The 20,687-nt window shown below is 37.5% G+C and overlaps 1 protein-coding gene across 1 annotated transcript in view; it reads left to right on the forward strand.

Annotated features, from left to right (window-relative positions):
- LOC149780743 (mRNA cap guanine-N(7) methyltransferase-like) overlaps positions 1 to 20,687 on the forward strand; it is a 46,898-nt gene that overhangs the window by 6,750 nt on the left and 19,461 nt on the right. The window contains exons 2-6 of the mRNA XM_089937805.1: positions 2,642 to 2,670; positions 5,827 to 5,965; positions 6,873 to 7,001; positions 8,150 to 8,265; positions 9,751 to 9,932. Coding sequence (XP_089793931.1) covers positions 2,642 to 2,670; positions 5,827 to 5,965; positions 6,873 to 7,001; positions 8,150 to 8,265; positions 9,751 to 9,932 — 595 coding nt within the window. The remainder of the gene's footprint in view (positions 1 to 2,641; positions 2,671 to 5,826; positions 5,966 to 6,872; positions 7,002 to 8,149; positions 8,266 to 9,750; positions 9,933 to 20,687) is intronic.

Genomic DNA, 20,687 nt, shown 5'->3' on the forward strand with positions numbered 1-20,687 from the left:
ACATCAAGTAGGGGTCGTAAATCCACCCTTGACAGTCTGCCAGGGAGAGGGCAATGTCAGCAAATTATGTAGACCATGGGTGAATTGACATCCACTCGGAATTGAGCAAGGCGTGGTCATCATTGGAGTCGCAAGTTTAAATCTAGTGTCTTGAAACTAAATGTCAGTAGTCACTAAACCATCTTGCAGGAATTACATAAGGAAGTTATAAGCTACTCCAACGTCAATCGAAATTGGCGGGAAACATTTTTATTCTGGGAATTACAAAGGAGCTTTGGAAAGGAAGCTTTTAGGGACTGGAGGAGCTGTAGGAGATGGAGAAGGGAAACACCATGGTACAGTTGGTCCCGAGTCTCTGGGAGACAAGAATAGGAGAGAATGAAAGTGGAAGGGTGAAGGACGTGGTTGATGGACTGAAGGGGTACTGGGTACCAGTCAACAAATACTACATATGAGTAGAAACACAGGACAGGAGGAAAATCTATCACACTAAGTCAGATGATGAATTGGCCATCACTTGGTTGAGTAAAAGACGAGTGATAGGGTTTTGAATATTGAATTTCATTTGAGGAAGGACTATCTTTATTGAATGGCATTAAATTTGTTGTTTATTTGAATTCCACCTTTTGTGTATTCAATAATTTAATTGTTGGCATCCCTGACTCGGGGATCGGAGCTTTGCATCTCTATCACTACTTCAATTTTTAACAAAAATGAGCCAGGGTGGATCTTCTGTAATAATTAAAGATAATACTGGGAGCACCCAACCCCAACCTAAGGTAGTCTATGCGACCTTTACACGTATAAATTGTAAATAAATGAACTTGGTTGTCCTGATCTACTCAGCATAAGAATATAGTATTTAGTTGCATTAAATTAAATTCACATTTTTCCTCTGACAGCTCTGGTAGCCTACGTGGTTACAGTATCTGCCTCGGATGTGGCAAGTCATGGGTTCGTAACCCGGCCATGACATACCAAAGACTTATTTAAATGGTACTTACCGCTGCCTTGCTTTATGCTCAGCATTAAGAGGTTAGTGTTAGGACTGGGCAGCCTGGTGTAAGGATTATGTGACTGGGTGTGAGATGATGCTAGACATCACTATAACCTGCCACACTGTAGACATTGTTGCATTGTGATTTTTTTTTTTAAAGCTACATTAAAAATCTAAATCACACACACAGACACCACAATTTTCAGTCTATTTTCAAACAGAACTTTAATCATGTTGGAGTTGAATGTAATCTTCGCAAAAATCTGACCTGCATGGGTCAGCTACTGTGGTGTGTCCTTGGGCATAGCACATTACTCTAATTTTCATAGCACTAAATAACCTACTTGTGTTGCTGTTCTGTAAAGCACCAAACCAAACCAAACAATGGTGTGGAGACATGATGATTATGGTGTGAAGACTTGATGATTGTGTTGTGAAGACATGATGATTGTGATCTGAAGACTAGATGATTGTGATGTGAACACTTGATTGTGGTGCAAAGACTTTATGATTGTGATGTGAAGACTTGATGATTGTGGTGTGAAGACATGATCACCATGGTTTGAATACATGATGATTGTGATGTGAATACAAGATCACCATGGTTTGAATAATTGATGATTGTGGTGCGAAGACTTGATCACTATATTTTGAATACATTATGACTGTGGTATGAAGACATGATCACCATGTTTTGAATGCATGATGATTATGGTGTAAAGACATGATCACCATAGTTTGAATACATGATGATTGTAATGTGAAGACTTGATGATTGTGGTGCGAAGACTTGTTTTGAATACATGATGAATATTGTGTGAAGACTTGATCACTATGTTTTAAATACATGATGATTGTAGTGTGAAGACTTGATCACTATGTTTTGAATACATGATGATTGTGGTGTGAAGACATCATCTCTATGGTTTGAATGCATAATAGCTATGGTGTGATGAGTTGACCATCATGGTTTGTAAATTTGACCACTATGGTGTGAATACATTTTTGTATGTGCTGTACACCTATATGGGTTGTTTCAAAAAACATCTTTAGGGTGTTGTAGTCTATGTGAGTTTTGGGTGCAGTTTAGTTATTATTTTTAGAAAAAATCAGCAATGGCCCTAATGCAATCTAGGTACTGATATCAGTTATTGTTGGTTTCAAACAGCACGATGAATAGCATTTAGAAATGTATTGAATATCGCAAATGACTTCACTAACAGATAAAGAAGGTTCTATTATCATGAGCTTTAATAATTTCATTTTGATAATTTCCTCTTTAGTATTGATAGTCTTGGTCTACAAATCCACTTGACCATTGTCCAGGACAAGCTCAAATTCAGCTCTTGCAAGCTTACGTTTGCATTGTACTGGCCCGTGCGCAAGTCTGAAAAATTTGGTGAGAAAGATATGTGTTCAGTTTGTAATAATTTATATTCTGTGATCTCCTCAGTACATATATAAGTACTTTTGTGTTTATATGTACTAAATTCTTCATAACATGAAGGTGAAAAATTTGCCAGCAAGTATCACTAGTTGTTTCAGCACCAATTGATATTATTAAAAACATATTAAATTGTGCCTATTGTTCCCCTTTCCCATACTCTCTGCATTTTTTTAATAAACAAGCTTTTTATGTTTTAGAACAAACTGAATCCAGTAAAGCTGAATATGTAAGTATCATTTATTTAAGAATAAAATTCATCTTTCATGAGAACGTGGTTGGCTGTTTACGTTTGTTTTGTGTGTGTGTGTGTGTGTGTAAAACATTGCATTGGCAAAGCTTGGAAAAATTGCAAGTCTAGGCAACTCCTAATTGAAAATCTGTGAATTAAAACTGCCACAGATGTGTTACGTTTTAGTTTCATACACTAGCATGAACGCTTTTACATTTACCTTATATAGACAGATCTTGTTAAACCATCCATCTAAGCTTGTTTCACTGTCTCCCTTATATGAAGATAAGAGGAAAACAATGCTTTCATTACTTTCCATCTGAAGTTAAGATGAAAACAAACTATCACATTATCTCCTTTATATGAAACTAAGATGAAATAATTACTTCATTATTTCTGTATACAGGGCTTTACAAATCCACTTGCCTGACTCCTGGTACAAGCTCAAATTATCTCTGGAAAGTTGGTGTTTTGTAAGGTACTTGCAAACTGACAAGTCCTAAACATTGATTCATATTCAGTTTTAATGCTTTATGTTCTGCTGGTTTTAAATTCCACATTCTTGCCATCAGCACTGCATTCTTCAAGTACTTAACTGCTGACAGTTTCTTTCGTCTGTCAGTCCTTTATTTTGCACAATATACATTCTTTTTTTACATTTAGTCATTGGATAGGTCAGTTTATGACTTTGTCACACTGACGTTATAATGTACTATTTAAATCAAGTTTTGATAAATAGGAAATATTTATGTTTTTACTTGCCAATTATATTTTATTCATAATGTTTGTATATATACTGGACTCGCCCACCTTCAAGTCCAAACCTAACCATGGGCAGTGTGTGAGCTCCAAATATGCAAAAATTGCAGATGTTTTTATCCACCAAAGGCAAATTCAATTTTCCAGTCAGATTGCCCAGGGCAAGCTGACTTTTATAAAATATGTAAAGCCCTGCCCTGTATGAAGCTAAGATGAAAACAATTTATCACATTGCATCTTTTTTAGAGTCACAGTGTCGTATCAAAAATCATTTGCTTCATTGTGACTAACATCCAGGTATATAGCAACATAATGGAGCATACGTACATTTAATAGAAACTTGTGGCATATCATATATCATATTATTTAGCTCATTTATGTCATATCAGACGAAGAAGACAAAATCTGCTCTGTATTTTAGCTTAATTATACCTGTTACAGTAATACATTTTTTGGAAAGGAGAATGTTTGCATTGGATGAATAAGATTAAGCAATACCCAGGATAAATTTTAGGTGTGACAGAAGGATCACTTTTCTGATGGTGTTTATGTGTTGTTAGCATAAGCAACAATGTTAAGTTCAGTTTCTTTGTCACTGTTGTATGTAATTCATAAAACTTGCTGATTGTTTTCATTTTGACGAGTACTATTCACAATGGCAAAAGGTATGTCACAGTGAGCTACTTTTCACTACACAATGTAAAGCTGTACTGGTTAATCGGCCATACTCATAATCAGGCCAATTATTGGAACAATCTGTATAATCGGTATCGGCAGAAAAAATCGGTGCCAATGTAAACAAATATTTCCAAAATATAAATTGACATCCTGACATGGCTTGAATTTTAAATCAGAATCAAATAGTGGAAATTAAGGAGTAAACATTAGATTTGGGGGTTAGTTGAAAGACAGTATATTCTTTAAAGTAAATACTCTTTAACACGCTTGCTGTTAACTACCGCTGATTGTCTGCTCACAACAGATTATCAATGCCATGCGTGCACTCATCCCAATCATGGCAGCCAACCAACCAATGAGGCCTCGTGTGGCTGTTGAACTTCCAGCAGACACATTACAGGGATGGTCCTGGCTTTTAAAAAAAATCACCAATCATTATTTTGTTGCCAATTTTTTTAAAAAATGTCACCAGATTAAGTAGTGATATTTTTTCAAGACTATTAATTTAATAGGCAATGAAAATTAAAAAGATGGGATAGTTATTAGTTTATTGACAACAAGCAATACAGCCATAATATTACAAAATCATTACATGACTGTTTTGCACTACTTCCATGGTCTTTACATTGTGCATCACCGTTAGTGCATAGGTCTAACTGTTGTCACCTGAAATAAATGCATTATCAAATGTAAAATATCTACTTTCCTTCAGCCTCTCTTTTTTTAATAGAATCATCAGGTATTAAGCAAATCTGTATTATGTATATTAGTTTCCAAATAAGGATTTTGTAAGAAACATTATTTAGATAATGACACTTTAATACTAAAACCCTATGATCATACTTTGCAATATAAGATAAGTGATGTACAATGCGACTGTCGATTCACGCATTCAGGAATTAAATGCCCCCCACACACACACCTTTTTTTTATGGCTAGCTTCACAAAGTACATCTCCATCAACCAGGAGTTCAGAAATTTATTTTTGCAGCGCTTTACATGCATTGCTTGTAGTGAATTGCTTCCTAAATCCCAAGAATGATACCTGAATGCTGTAGATTTTTTCTCGACAAGCAAATTATGATCTCCATTCCCATCAATGAAACTTACATGAGTCAGCTTGACCTGGCATTACTGTACTGTATATATAAGCATTGATTACCATCATTAAATTAAAAGAAGGAATGAAGAAAAATGTCACAGAGCATATGTGCCCCCAAAGAACTGATTAGGAATAAATATGTTATTTAGTAAAGAGCTTTATTTGCATATACAAGTTAACAATAAGAAATAAGGTGGGATATAAAATGTGGGAAATAGTTATCACATGTATGGTAGCTTGAGACCACATTTGAACTGTTAACATAAATCTGCACCCATTTTAGGCATTGTTAGTTATAACAAAAATGGGCATGGTTTACTTGTCAATCAAATGCTAGTGCTTTCACTAGCTGTAGAACAGGCGGTTTCTTGAAATAATCGGTATTGGCAATTTTAATAATTGGCTATACGTGGTATCGGCATAAGCGGCAAAAAGTGACATTGATACAGCTTTAACACAATGATTACAGTAGGTTTCTTCATTTTTCTTTTCAAGGTTTTGAGAATATGCCATGGCAGAGTTGGTGAAAGAACATTGTATGGAATTCTTATTTAATAATAATACCTAAGTTTAAAATAAGATCTTTGGAAACACAATTTTAAGATATATTTCAGTCTGGAGATGGACAGTATAATGCAGACATTGTGGCCAAGCATTACAATCAACTACAGGAGTCTGGACGGGAGGCCCGCGCAGAAAGCAGAATCTACTACATGAGAAACTTTAATAACTGGATCAAAAGTGTTCTTATAGGTCAGTGAAATAAAAGAAGCCTCAGCTGCTTCTCTTTACACAGTTTGTTTCAAGCTTTATATGTCGTTACTTCCATAATTTTTTATATGTGGGTTAATGTTTAACAAGGTGGTTTGTTCTACTTAAAATTCAAAAAAATTTTGTTTTTAACATTGAAAACTATAATACTTTTATTGGAAAAGGTGGTTCGATTTAAGAATCTCAAACCCACTTACAATCCACCATCATGCTAAGGGGGCCTGGAGTGGCCGAGTGGTCTAAAGCGCTCTCCATTACGGATCACTGCCAACTCACCTCTGTCTGCGTGGGTTCAAGTCTCGGATTCGGCCAATGTGGGTATGTGAGAAATCTGGCCAGTAGCTTCTCGAGGGTCAGTGGTTCTTTCCGGGGATTTCCCGGGTTCTTCCTCCACCATTAATACTGGCCGCTATGTATAGCCTATCGTGTGCTGAAAAATGGCGTTAAACCCTACAACAACAACAATCATCATGCTTAGAGTAGATTAAACTTACTTCTGCCTACCTGTTGGACCCATGTAAGTCTGCACTGCTTTATTCATTTATGAGTTTAGTGGCTTGAACACCTCCCGTTGGGCTGTAGATTTCTAGATGTATATTACCATCGTCTCTATGGTAACAAATAATGCAAGAAAGGAATATCAGTTATAGTCTTATCCACAGTTTGTTTCCCTCAGCTTGTTCTTTTTTATGCCCAAGTTCATCATTTGATCTCATTGGTACTTGTTTTCATCTGTGTCAAATAAAGTTCATCATTTGATCTCATTGGTACTTGTTTTCATCTGTGTCAAATAAGGATCCTAATTATCCTAGCAGTTATTATGTCAAAAGACTAAGTGATATGAGGTGCATTATTTATTTCCATGGGGATGATATGTTTATATTTTTAGGGGAGACCCTTCAGACCTTAAAAAAGGAAAGAGGCCATAAAGGAATAGCTGTCCTGGACCTTTGTTCAGGAAAAGGTGGGGATCTTCTGAAATGGAAAAAAGGAGGCATTGCTAAACTCGTTTGTACAGGTGAGTGTTTTATTTTTGCAACTTTTCATTTTATGCAGTTGCATGTCATTTGACGAGATTTTGAAGGGAAAATCTTTAAGAGTTCCTGAAAGTTATTTATACCATAATTGTGGGGAAAAAATCCACTTGTTGTACATGGATAAAATAGGACTCAGGCTATAGTTATTATCATTTATTAGACAAAATCTTGCCAAAATTTGCATGATTTTGCTGTTGATAAATAGAGGATATTTTCTTTTCCTACCTTATTACTGGATATATTTCATCATGTGGTACTAAAAATGTGATATTTTAATGAGTTTCCAAACTTCTAGTGTTATATTCTTATGGACCACCTGATACTATTGTGCCCTATTGTGAGTGACCAGTGTATGTATGGTCATTACCATGATATGCTTTATAACTTTACATGATAAATCCCTTGTTTCACCCCCTCCACAATGAAATGATTCATTGGCATTCTGACCCCCTTGGTATCTTGGGACATCTTGATTTTATGTCTCACTTTGTCTTCTTTCTGTAAAGGTATCATTGTTCGATTGAACAGTTTTCTGAATTAATATTTGTAAAATCAGAATGGACAGTTTAATTTCGAATGCATCCATTTGACCATTCGTTCCATATTTGATCAGTATCATTCTATGATTTATAACTGTATTAAATATCATCCTAGCTCATAAGTTAAGGGAATTCCTGTTTCCTTTTCTTAAGATTAAAGTTGGTTTTAGTCTTTTATGTTCTCTTGAGAGCTATGTAATGTTACCCATGTCTGTCTATCTACATGTCTGCATGTCCTATGAATCACACATTTTGTTTCTTTTTAGAATTTAATGAATCAATACCAAAGTTAGTACAAGTTTTAATATAAAACGACAGTTCAAGCCTGATTTTCAACTTTTCTCCATACAAAATTGACATAGTTTTGGTCCCAGTTTGACTTAGAAGTTTGTCCTTGCATCATGAGTTATGTAATTGGACTTGATTTGTCCATGATGTCTGTCCTTGCTTCATGAGTTATATGATTGGACGTTATTTGTCCTTGATGTTTGTCCTTGCATCATGAGTTATGATTGGACTTTATTTGTCCTTGATGTTTGTCCTTGCATCATGAGTCAAGGATTATATAATATGACCTTATTTGTTTGCAGACATTGCAGGAACATCTGTAGAGCAGTCAGAAGTACGATACAAAGAGATGTTGAGCAGAGAGAGACACAAGGATCAAGTGTTCACTGCAGAATTCATAACAGCAGATTGTACTAAAGTATGCTAACTTAAACCTCAGCAGAATCACCTGTGACATGGAAACTTCTTTCAAGTTGGAACCTAAATGGTTCTAATTATTTGGCAACTTATAATTTTTTTATCACATTTCTTTTTTATTATTTATCTTACATTAATCCATTTGACATCATTCACTATGATTTTCATGCTGAAATATTTCTCAACCACAATAATTTTTCCAGTAGCATATCAGAGTACAATTAATATGATTTATTACAATCATATTTACAATGAATCTCTTAATAGCATTGTATTAGCTTTTTCCAGTTGATGATTCCTATTTATTTCATTTATCTAATTACATAGATTTTAAGGGTTCTTATATAATTTTAGGTTTTGTGATATTATTTATGTATTATTATTTTTATTATCCATGAAATATTACACTCGGAGAAATAAACCCTTTGAGCTGTCAGAACAGAGACAGCTAATTCTATTCCAATCTCATCAATATTTATGTTTCTTAAACAAAAAGCAGGGTAGTGTGATTCAGGTAATTTATGCAATGGTTGCCTCAGGTGTGCATACAATTTTGTAATCTTACCTACACTTATAAGCTTGAGACTCTGTATCTATGGTGGGGCCCCGAGTGGTCGAGTGGTCTAAAGCGCTCTCCATTATGGATCACTGCCATCTCACCTCTGTCTGCGTAGGTTCGAGTCTTGGATTCGGCCAATGTGGGTATGTGAGAAAGCTTGCCAGTAGCTTCTCGATTGTCGGTGGTTCTTTCCGGGGATTTCCCGGGTTCTTCCTCCACCATTAATACTGGCCACCATGTATAGCCTATCGTGTGCTGAAAAATGGCGTTAAACCCTACAACAACAACAACAACTGTATCTATGGTTATGATAACAATATATGCATGAGCTTGACTGATTTATCTTGTGATCCCATTCCCTGTGAATGAAAGAAGAGAGTGGTTGGGTTGAATTATAAATTCTTAAGGTTTGGTTTCATTTGGTGTTTACTGGCTTAGCCATCATGGCTTTCCAATGTAAGTACCGTACGTACTCACTTTCAAGTTAAGTCAAATTGCAAACAGCAAAGACCTTGATCTGTCATAGCATAATCTGCTTGGAGATCAGGGTCTATTAACCATATGTACTCACTTTCAAGTTAATTCAAATTGCAACTAACAAAGACCTTGATCTGTCATAGCATAATCTGCCTGGAGATCAGGGTCTATTAACCGTATGTACTCACTTTCAAGTTAATTCAAATTGAATCCAACAAAGAAATTGATCTGTCATAGCATAATCTGCCTGGAGATCAGGGTCTATTTTGTTTGTTCTACTGACTACTCCTAACAAACTGCACAGACATGGATCTGATGGCTCATTATGTGATGGCAGATCTGTGTCTATGCAGTTTACAGTTGGACTCGATTTATAAGCGAGTACATGTGGTAGCCGCGATAGTTATGCCAGTATGCTGCTCACTGCAGATTTCTTGTTTCTGTTGACAGGTAAGACTGAGAGAGGTGTACAAGGACCCAGATATGAAGCTTGATCTCTGCAGCTGCCAGTTTTCATTCCACTATTGCTTTGAAAGCCTTCCCCAGGCTCAGATGATGCTACAGAATGCAGTGGAGAATCTCAAACTAGGGGGCTATTTCATAGGAAGCACACCACATGCGCAAGAACTTGTGTAAGTTTGTGCCATACAATTATAAAGGCACTTGTGACAGATTGCCACATGAGCAAACTCTATTTAATTTGCTTTAAGACCCACAATAGTCGCACCAGAATTTCAGCAACATACTCTCACAAAATTAGATCTAGACTTAAGACATTTTATTGGCTCATTTTAAGTTAGTCTTACATTTTAGCCAGTCAAATCACTGTGTTGTATACTTTTTGTCCGGCCTGGACTTAATTTCTCCTTCAGATACGTTCCCTAATCACGTTAAGTTGGGGATATAAATATACTACCTTCCAAATTCAGCCGACTCAAAAGATGAAAACTCATGCTACCTCCCAAATCCAACCTACTCAAAAGATGAAAACTCATCTTTTCTCTTATTTTTCTCTTAGCTGCTTTCTATAATACTGCAGTCCAGACTTCCTCAGACAACATTGTGTAGAAGTACATTTGGTATATGCTAAACATGACTTGTGTATATCTTCCCTTGCCTTAAATTTCTAATATTTAATGCACATGGTCGGAATGTTTTTCCTGAAACAACACAAATTATGCTGATCTGCTATCAATTATGGGTTCCATTACTAATGGTAGAGAAAATTTTAAATGACTTTTTCTCAGAAAATGCTTAATTGAATTTGACAATGTTACATATTGCTTTCTGGCGATGAGTTCTTTCAGTTTCATAGAAATGATGCCAGTCTGATTCGAATATGGTCACTGTTGCTAAAAATAGAAAAACATTTAAGCAACTTATTAAGTAAGAGTAATATATTACCAGCTACTCTTGCGTTGGTTTTCATTTTCTAGGATGAAGAGTCAATAGTCCAAACTAATATTCCTTCCTCCAATTAGTCATTGGAGGCCCAGTATTGAAAATAACATAATCCCAGTCATAGCCAACATACAGAATATGAATTTAACCTTCGTTGTTGTTGTTAGACATATTTTTGGTCATTCATTGCCTTTTTTCTATTTATAGAGTTATTTTCTCCCCAGTCTTTGCACAGTTTCATACCAGTATCAGGTTCAGTATCATCTATCCTTTTCTAGTTCTGGTTGTGTTGTTTTTATTGGATTGCATTTCAGCAACATAATGTTTCTGAAGGTGCAGGTAAGAATATTACAAGAAGGCTCTGTTATATACTCAATCCACCCTCCTGTTGTATATGGGTTGTGCACATAAAAATTGATATCCATTTTGTTGCCTTTGGTCAAATGATGTGTGGGACTTGGCAGCAAGTTGCCTCACTTAAAGGAAGAAGAAGGAAGACCCCTTTCCCACCTTTTCATTTTAGGATGAACCCTTCCATTTCCAGGATGGGTCTGGATCACTTTCTGTGTTAGGGAAGTCTACTTCTTTGTAGCAGGAACCAAGAGCCAAAAGGCCAGGATTCCTAATACTCAATCTGATGCTGTCAGTGCCAGTAAGGGATAGATCCTTGGCAGGGAAAAAACCTGAAGGCGAGTGCACCTTTCTGGAACGGATGAGCAGCACCCTTTCATGACAGGGATGAGTGGCACCTTATCAAGGTAGGTTGAGTACCTGTAATCAGTGTAGTTGGGTTCGCTTGTCAGATCTCTGTCACCAGGTGGGGCACCAGTCATTTGGTATGCTGGGTTCAGGGCACCAGGCAGTTACTAGTTAATGGGCTTAAGTTGAAAGACTGGATTTTGATTGGCATGCCGGGTATATGGTTATTGTTGATACCACCCTTTCTCTATAATATCATCCAATTCCTATGGGAATTGGAAACTTAATTGTTTGACAAGGTAGTTCATGAAGTTTATAACCATCTGGCTTTGCTTGTCCATCAAAGAAAGGAGATTGGGTCAGAATTGCCCCTTCCTGTATTCACATTTAATCCTCATATAATTTGGGGATCTCCACAACCCAGTAGTGTGTCAACCTGGCACTCTCATACAAGGCTGTCAAGAAGGGATCAGTGATTTATTCAACTTGAAGGACAGCTGTTTCGCTTAGTCTAAATACCTCACATGAGTGGTTACAGTGAGTGATACTGAAAAATTGAAAAGGCTTGAAAAAGACTTCGTATGATGATATCCTTTCCATCCTAGCAGACTTTATTGAGTTGCCAGAGGAGCTGGCTGCAGCAGGTTCTTCTGCTCCTTTTGGTTCCCCTGCCCCTTCCCATCTGTCAGGTGAGATGTTAGAGGAGAATGAAACCAGGTTCTTTGATAAGGTAGTTTATTAAGTTTACCACTTTCTTCCCCACCAGATCTCTGTCCAAAGTCATCAGGGCTTGAGGACACTATGATTCTCCAAACTCAGTAGACTTTCTGGGGCCATTTAACATTCAGTTCAGATCTTCTGCGGCTTCCTCACTCAGCAATGGTTCAGAAGCTAAATTTTTCCTGAGGCCAAGAGTTCTCCAGGAAGAAGGGATGGTTAGCTTCGCTCCAGACATCAATGTATGCCTCCAGTTATTGGGCACACTCCTGTGCTTGGCCCATTGGACATGGGTGTATCATGTAGGGGTATTGGCTGTGACAGCCTTGGAACTTAAGGCATACATCTGAGTGATGATAACCTCTCATACTGATCTCTTCATGGAGGCCTCCATCCATCACTTTAAGGAGTAATAGTTGTCTCCAGCTGCACTTAAGTAGTTGCTAGAGACTGTGGCTCAGATGTCCAGACATGTGCTGTCTTTGTGGATTGTGCTTTTTGTAAAGGCCCCTGCAGAGATGCAGCCTTGGAGATGTTCAAGGTCTTGCTGGACCACAGTAAGAACCTGTTGAGGACTGCACCACTCAGTGTGAAAATGCTCATCTGTGGTCTCATCCCTTACATTGCATGTCATCATTCGACGGTCAAGCCATATTGATCTCTGGCTGTGACTCTGGGTCCATCAAAACCAGCCAAGAAGAATGACCAACCTAATCAACCAAATTTTTCAGTCAGTTCCATCCTCAACCATTTCACAGGCTGGCTCAGTTCAAAACTGTCCTGTCCATCTTTTGCTAGACAAGGAGGTCATGGCCAGGGGGAAAAGACTTTGTGCTCCTCTCCCAGGAGGGAGGTAATCATCCCTGGGGATTTGCATTCTCTTAGGCAGCCCTTCTTCCCAGTGTTCCAGTAACTGCTGGATTGGCTGTCTTTTCAGAGATTTGGATGGATATCACAGACACCATTTGGGCCCATTCTGTTTTGAGGGAGGTTACTGTTTCTGTTAACCTAAGTGAAGAAGTATATACCTATCTAAGGAAGGCACAGTCATGAGGGTGTAAAAATGACAAAATCCTGGGTTTCTACTCCTGGATCCATTTGGTATCCATAAGAGCTGTAAGTTTCAATTTTCAACTGATAATCAGTTGTTAAGTAAATTTAATGAGATGACAGCCTCAGTTGTGGATAAGGCCCTATGACTAGTCAATCATCATAGACTTCTAGGTGTAACTTCACATCTTCACATCCCTGCCTTCCTACATTTCTCAAAAACTGATAAACATAATTTTTATTAAATAAGAGATAGCATTTTGTTATAAAGGCATCAGATTGAAATCAACTATCCCAATGCACCACTAACAGTATAAATTATAATCAAATATTCAACTTTATTTTTTAAAAACCATGCTGAACAGAATATGATCAAATTTGAAATTTTTGGTGTACTGATATGGGGGACTTTCATTATTGGTCAAACAATGTTGACATACTATCAGGTATTGGTGAAGATGCAAAAGCTAAAGAAACCTTGAAACAATTGTTAGCCAATGCAATAAAGAAAGAAATTCAAAAAGAAAGCATCTTGCTGACACATATTTGTTGGCCAGAAGCTCTTACATTTGACTGTTTGGCATATATCAGCCAGGTGAGCGATCTCAGGCCAATGGGGGCATCTTATTGAATTGTTACACTTTTCTGTGATTAGAACAGACATGCCAACCCTCCCGTTTTTTGCAGGAGATTCACTGAATTCAACCGCACCTCCTGCGCTCCTGCATTATTTTTTTCTCCTGGAAAAAAATTGTTTCGTCAAAAATATTGGAAAAAATTTGTTTCGTTTAACGCAAAAATGTTTTGGAAATTCCTCAATGTGTAAGACCGGAAGTGTGCAGAAGTTCTTTGAAAAGCACACAAACTTGAATCCTTATGTTCTACGATGTCTAAAAGAAAGGGAGATTCGGGATGAAGTTGGAAAGTCAAAAAAATATATAACTTCTTTCCAAGCTTCTTATAGCCTGGAATTTCCATGCCTGGCTCGTGGTAGTGATAAACACAGAGCATTTTGCAAGACGTGCAATTCATGTTTCATTGTTGCCAGTGGCGGGCGCGATGATTGTCGTCAACATCTCCAGTCACAAAAGTAAGTTTTTAATCTTACTGTTTATTTTTATGGCCATAAATGTATACTGCAAATTGTAATTTGAGTGCCAGCATTAAAATTATGATTATCTTTAGCGAAATTAGGATACACTGATAGATCGGTTAAATCAGGTACAGTTGAATGAACGACAGTTGAATTGATACATCTGCAGATAATACAAATACTAAGACTTCATTATTATTATTATTATTAGTATTATTTAGCCATAAGGGGCTGTCCATTTAGTATGTATGCATGGAGAGGGAGGGGGTAACCCAAATGCATATGCTTGCATATGGGGATGGGTCTGCTGATAATTTATGTACGTATAAACGGGGAGAGGTGAATTTTAGTGGACCCTAGACAAGCTTTTTAAGGTTACGTGGCTTATTTCTTTGATGCAGCCAGACATTCAACGTCGGTGTCTATCTGTTTTATGAAACACATTAATATTATTAATCCTTGATCGTTTCTGCATGGATTAAATATAGGCTGTTCTATGTAACTTGGGTTTTTTTATAAAAAAAGTATGCCTGTGTACAGGGAGATGGGAGGGGCCAAGATTTGCCAGATTTTTGCATATGTACTAAATGGATGGCCCATAAACCCGAAAATGTACTTTAACAATTTAGATTTATCAGCGCTTTCCTGAGAACACCTACTTGCCTAAGATATATAGTAAGATTGGGAAGAGAAACAAATACTTAATTGTGCCTGAAGTTTTAATAAAAAGTAAGAAACATGAATTGCAATTCATTTTTGCGAATGAATGCAATTTATATTTTGTTTTTTTGTTTCTGAGTCAGTATTTTAAATTTCATGTACTTTATTTCACAGGCACTTAACATCTGTACAGACAAAGAGAAACACCCAGGATGTGTCACATATTTTTAAACTTGTGGATTCATCCCTTAAAGAAGCTGGGACCAAAGCTGAAGCACCTTTTACTGGGTTTCACTGTTAAGTTTTGTTCAGTCTGTTATTTATATATTGTTGTTTATTATCTAAAAATAAACCATTTTAGAATTGAATTAGTATATGTTTATTTCAAAATCATTCACTTTTTGTAAACCTGTTCAACATGTTTCACCCTTGATGAAATCCTCCCTGAAATAATTAAAATCTCCCTCGAGGACTCTCGTTGGGGTTGGCAAGTCTGGATTAGAAGATCCACAAATTAACGCTGAAATTTGCTTTTTATTATTTCGTTAGTGTTTTCCATTTCTGCAGATTTTGTGTTAGCTTCTTCATGACCTCCTAGGTAAAAGCAGTAAAGTTGACCTGGTCAATAATTTAATTCATTTTATCTGGTAATAATCAAACGTTAAATTTGGTTGTATTGTATCACAGTATAGATTATATTGTGACCTTATTATTATGAAATGATGCATATTGCAAAAACCCAGGTGATACACTCTATAGTTTTAGTACATCTTAGTCATAATTCAAAATTAAATCAAGCAGTTAGTGTCTGTTTCAATTTTCATTAGGGATTACTATTCCAGTAGCATTGTTGCCATAATTGTCTTTGGCACCAGTGTTAAATTTTTGCATTTAGTTTAGTTTCTTTGACACCATCATTATGTATGGGCATGAAACATGATGGGTGTATTCCTCTTAGAGGGTGCTAATCACCATCAACATAAACATGATGGGTGTATTCCTCTTAGAGGATGCTACTCACTGTTGACATAAACATGATGGCTGTATTCCTCTTAGAGGGTGCTACTCACTGTTGACATAAACATGATGGCTGTATTCCTCTTCAAGGGTACTACTCACTGTCATCATAAACATGATGGGTGTATTCCTCTTAGAAGGTACTACTCACCATCAACATAAACATGATTGGTGTATTCCTCTTAGAGGGTGCTACTCACTGTCGTCATAAACATGATGGGTGTATTCCTCTTAGAGGGTGCTACTCACCATCAACATAAACATGATGGGTGTATTCCTCTTCGAGGGTACTACTCACTGTCATAAACATGATGGGTGTATTCCTCTTAGAGGGTGCTACTCACCATCAACATAAACATGATGGGTGTATTCCTCTTAGAGGGTACTACTCACTGTCATAAACATGATGGGTGTATTCCTCTTAGAGGGTGCTACTCACTGTCGTCATAAACATGATGGGTGTATTCCTCTTAGAGGGTGCTACTCACTGTCGTCATAAACATGATGGGTGTATTCCTCTTAGAGGGTGCTACTCACCATCAACATAAACATGATGGGTGTATTCCTCTTAGAGGGTGCTACTCACCATCAACATAAACATGATGGGTGTATTCCTCTTAGAGGGTGCTACTCACCATCAACATAAACATGATGGGTATATTCCTCTTAGAGGGTGCTACTCACTGTCATCATAAACATGATGGGTGTATTCCTCTTAGAGGGTGCTACTCACTGTCGTCATAAACATGATGGGTGTATTCCTCTTAGAGGGTGCTACTCACTGTCGTCATAAACATGATGGGTGTATTCTTCTTAAAGGGTACTACTCACCATCAACATAAACATGATGGGTGTATTCCTCTTAGAGGGTACTACTCACTGTCGTCATAAACATGATGGGTGTATTCCTCTTAGTGGGTACTACTCACTGTTGACATAAACATGATGGGTGTATTCCTCTTAGAGGGTGCTACTCACCATCAACATAAACATGATGGGTGTATACCTCTTTGAGGGTACTACTCACCATCAACATAAACATGATGGGTGTATTCCTGTTAGAGGGTGCTACTCACTGTCATCATAAACATGATGGGTGTATTCTTCTTAGAGGGTACTATTCACCATTAACATAAACATGATGGGTGTATTCCTCTTCAAGGGTACTACTCACTGTCATCATAAACATGATGGGTGTATTCCTCTTAGAAGGTACTACTCACCATCAACATAAACATGATTGGTGTATTCCTCTTAGAGGGTGCTACTCACTGTCGTCATAAACATGATGGGTGTATTCCTCTTAGAGGGTGCTACTCACCATCAACATAAACATGATGGGTGTATTCCTCTTCAAGGGTACTACTCACTGTCATAAACATGATGGGTGTATTCCTCTTAGAGGGTGCTACTCACCATCAACATAAACATGATGGGTGTATTCCTCTTAGAGGGTACTACTCACTGTCATAAACATGATGGGTGTATTCCTCTTAGAGGGTGCTACTCACTGTCGTCATAAACATGATGGGTGTATTCCTCTTAGAGGGTGCTACTCACTGTTGTCATAAACATGATGGGTATATTCCTCTTAGAGGGTGCTACTCACCATCAACATAAACATGATGGGTGTATTCCTCTTAGAGGGTGCTACTCACCATCAACATAAACATGATGGGTGTATTCCTCTTAGAGGGTGCTACTCACCATCAACATAAACATGATGGGTATATTCCTCTTAGAGGGTGCTACTCACTGTCGTCATAAACATGATGGGTGTATTCCTCTTAGAGGGTGCTACTCACTGTCGTCATAAACATGATGGGTGTATTCCTCTTAGAGGGTGCTACTCACTGTCGTCATAAACATGATGGGTGTATTCTTCTTAAAGGGTACTACTCACCATCAACATAAACATGATGGGTGTATTCCTCTTAGAGGGTACTACTCACTGTCGTCATAAACATGATGGGTGTATTCCTCTTAGTGGGTACTACTCACTGTTGACATAAACATGATGGGTGTATTCCTCTTAGAGGGTGCTACTCACCATCAACATAAACATGATGGGTGTATACCTCTTTGAGGGTACTACTCACCATCAACATAAACATGATGGGTGTATTCCTCTTAGAGGGTGCTACTCACTGTCATCATAAACCTGATGGGTGTATTCTTCTAAGAGGGTACTATTCACCATTAACATAAACATGATGGGTGTATTCCTCTTCAAGGGTACTACTCACTGTCATCATAAACATGATGGGTGTATTCCTCTTAGAGGGTGCTACTCACCATCAACATAAACATGATGGGTGTATTCCTCTTAGAGGGTACTACTCACTGTCATAAACATGATGGGTGTATTCCTCTTAGAGGGTGCTACTCACCATCAACATAAACATGATGGGTGTATTCCTCTTAGAGGGTACTACTCACTGTCGTCATAAACATGATGGGTGTATTCCTCTTAGAGGGTGCTACTCACCATCAACATAAACATGATGGGTGTATTCCTCTTCGAGGGTACTACTCACTGTCGTCATAAACATGATGGGTGTATTCCTCTTAGAGGGTGCTACTCACCATCAACATAAACATGATGGGTGTATTCCTCTTAGAGGGTGCTACTCACTGTCATCATAAACATGATGGGTGTATTCCTCTTAGAGGGTGCTACTCACCATCAACATAAACATGATGGGTGTATTCCTCTTAGAGGGTGCTACTCACCATCAAAATAAACATGATGGGTGTATTCCTCTTATAGGGTACTACTCACCATCAACATAAACATGATGGGTGTATTCCTCTTAGAGGGTACTACTCACTGTCATCATAAACATGATGGGTGTATTCCTCTTAGAGGGTGCTACTCACCATCAACATAAACATGATGGGTGTATTCCTCTTAGAGGGTACTACTCACTGTCATAAACATGATGGGTGTATTCCTCTTAGAGGGTGCTACTCACTGTCGTCATAAACATGATGGGTGTATTCCTCTTAGAGGGTACTACTCACTGTCGTCATAAACATGATGGGTGTATTCCTCTTAGAGAGTGCTACTCACCATCAACGTAAACATGATGGGTTTATTCCTCTTAGAGGGTACTACTCACTGTCAACATAAACATGATGGGTGTATTCCTCTTAGAGGGTACTACTCACTGTCATAAACATGATGGGTGTATTCCTCTTAGAGGGTACTACTCACCATCAAAATAAACATGATGGGTGTATTCCTCTTATAGGGTACTACTCACCATCAACAAAAACATGATGGGTGTATTCCTCTTAGAGGGTACTACTCACCATCAACATAAACATGATGGGTGTATTCCTCTTAGAGGGTACTACTCACTGTCAGCATAGGTCACAGTGAACAACTATACACTTTTCACACCCCAGCAATTATGTTAAATGTTTGCATTTAGCTCAGTTTCTCTCACATATAGCCATGAAACTTGAGTCATCTTGAATGGTACTACTCATCATGAGCAGAAGTAAGTCTCTATGACCTGCTTCACATCGGGGTTACCACATTACTGGGAAATCTAGGAAAAAGTTGAGAGAAATGATAATTTTTTCCCAACCGTGAAAAGTCCATGAATTTCGTAAATATTGATGAAAGTTGGGAAAAACCCAGGAATTTTCCCTCACCACTTGACACCCGAAACAATCACGTCACTGAGTTGTAACTAAACTGATCATGAGTTAAATTTATAGAGTTCTAACCAGAATATTCGGAGAGTGCAGTATCGGTCATTTGGTTGCTTGCAATAAACATATATGCTGAGTCAGTCTAAACGCCCAGTGGATTAGATTTGTGTAGTAGACTTTTATTTTCAAAATCTGTTCGATATTCATATCTTACTTCAGATGGAAGGTATGAAAACCAGTCTAGCATTACAAGAAGCCAGCATAGTGGTGGCAAAGCGTAGCCACTAATGGATGGCCTAGCAAACTTTAAACGTTATTAGATCGAGTGATGCATGCATGAAATCGATATGAAAATGACTTATTTTCTCAGAAATTGTTAGTATTAAAATTGTTATGTCTTTAATCTGCTGAAAGACAAGATAAAACTATGTTGTTGATGAAATGTGACCTGGTACATGTACTCGCAATTGGCATTGCTGGTCGCATAAAACCACAAATCTAGCAACTCATATTTTCAAATGTTTTATAGAAAAGAATGAATGTATATATTACAAGAAAGTCGTATACTGGTTGTCATAAGAATACAAAAACAAAAGAACACAAAATTCTCCAAATTATATTCCAGTTACATCTTTTGGAGTTTTGTTGTATCACGTGAGTACCACATTGATATGTGCTCTCTGCTGGATAAATCAGACTGGCCAGATTGCTGGTGTTTACAGCAGTTTTGTCTTGTCTGTCATCTGATTAACGACATAATGATTATAATACTTTCCATTTCTGAGAAAATAAATCATTTTCCTATGGATTTCATGCAGGTATGAGTTGATATAACATAGTTTAAATTCTCTAGGCCTACTGGTAAGCGACTAGCATATGTCACTACTGCATGGTGGTGGCAAATTCCAAATTTTCTATATGCAGTTGCAATGACCCCACACACCAGCCTAAATGGCCAAATATGAAAAATGGGGTGGGAATATTCGGAGGAAACTTGGATTAGAAAATGGACAGCTATTTGTTTTAAGTAAAATGTTTAGTCCAAATTGTTGAATCTCAAAGCTGAAATGAGAAATTTTCGTCCCTC

Source organism: Sinohyriopsis cumingii, chromosome 16, assembly GCF_028554795.1.
Source record: "Sinohyriopsis cumingii isolate HCF-2022 chromosome 16, ASM2855479v2, whole genome shotgun sequence".
In the NCBI taxonomy this organism is placed as follows: Eukaryota; Metazoa; Mollusca; class Bivalvia; order Unionida; family Unionidae; genus Sinohyriopsis; species Sinohyriopsis cumingii.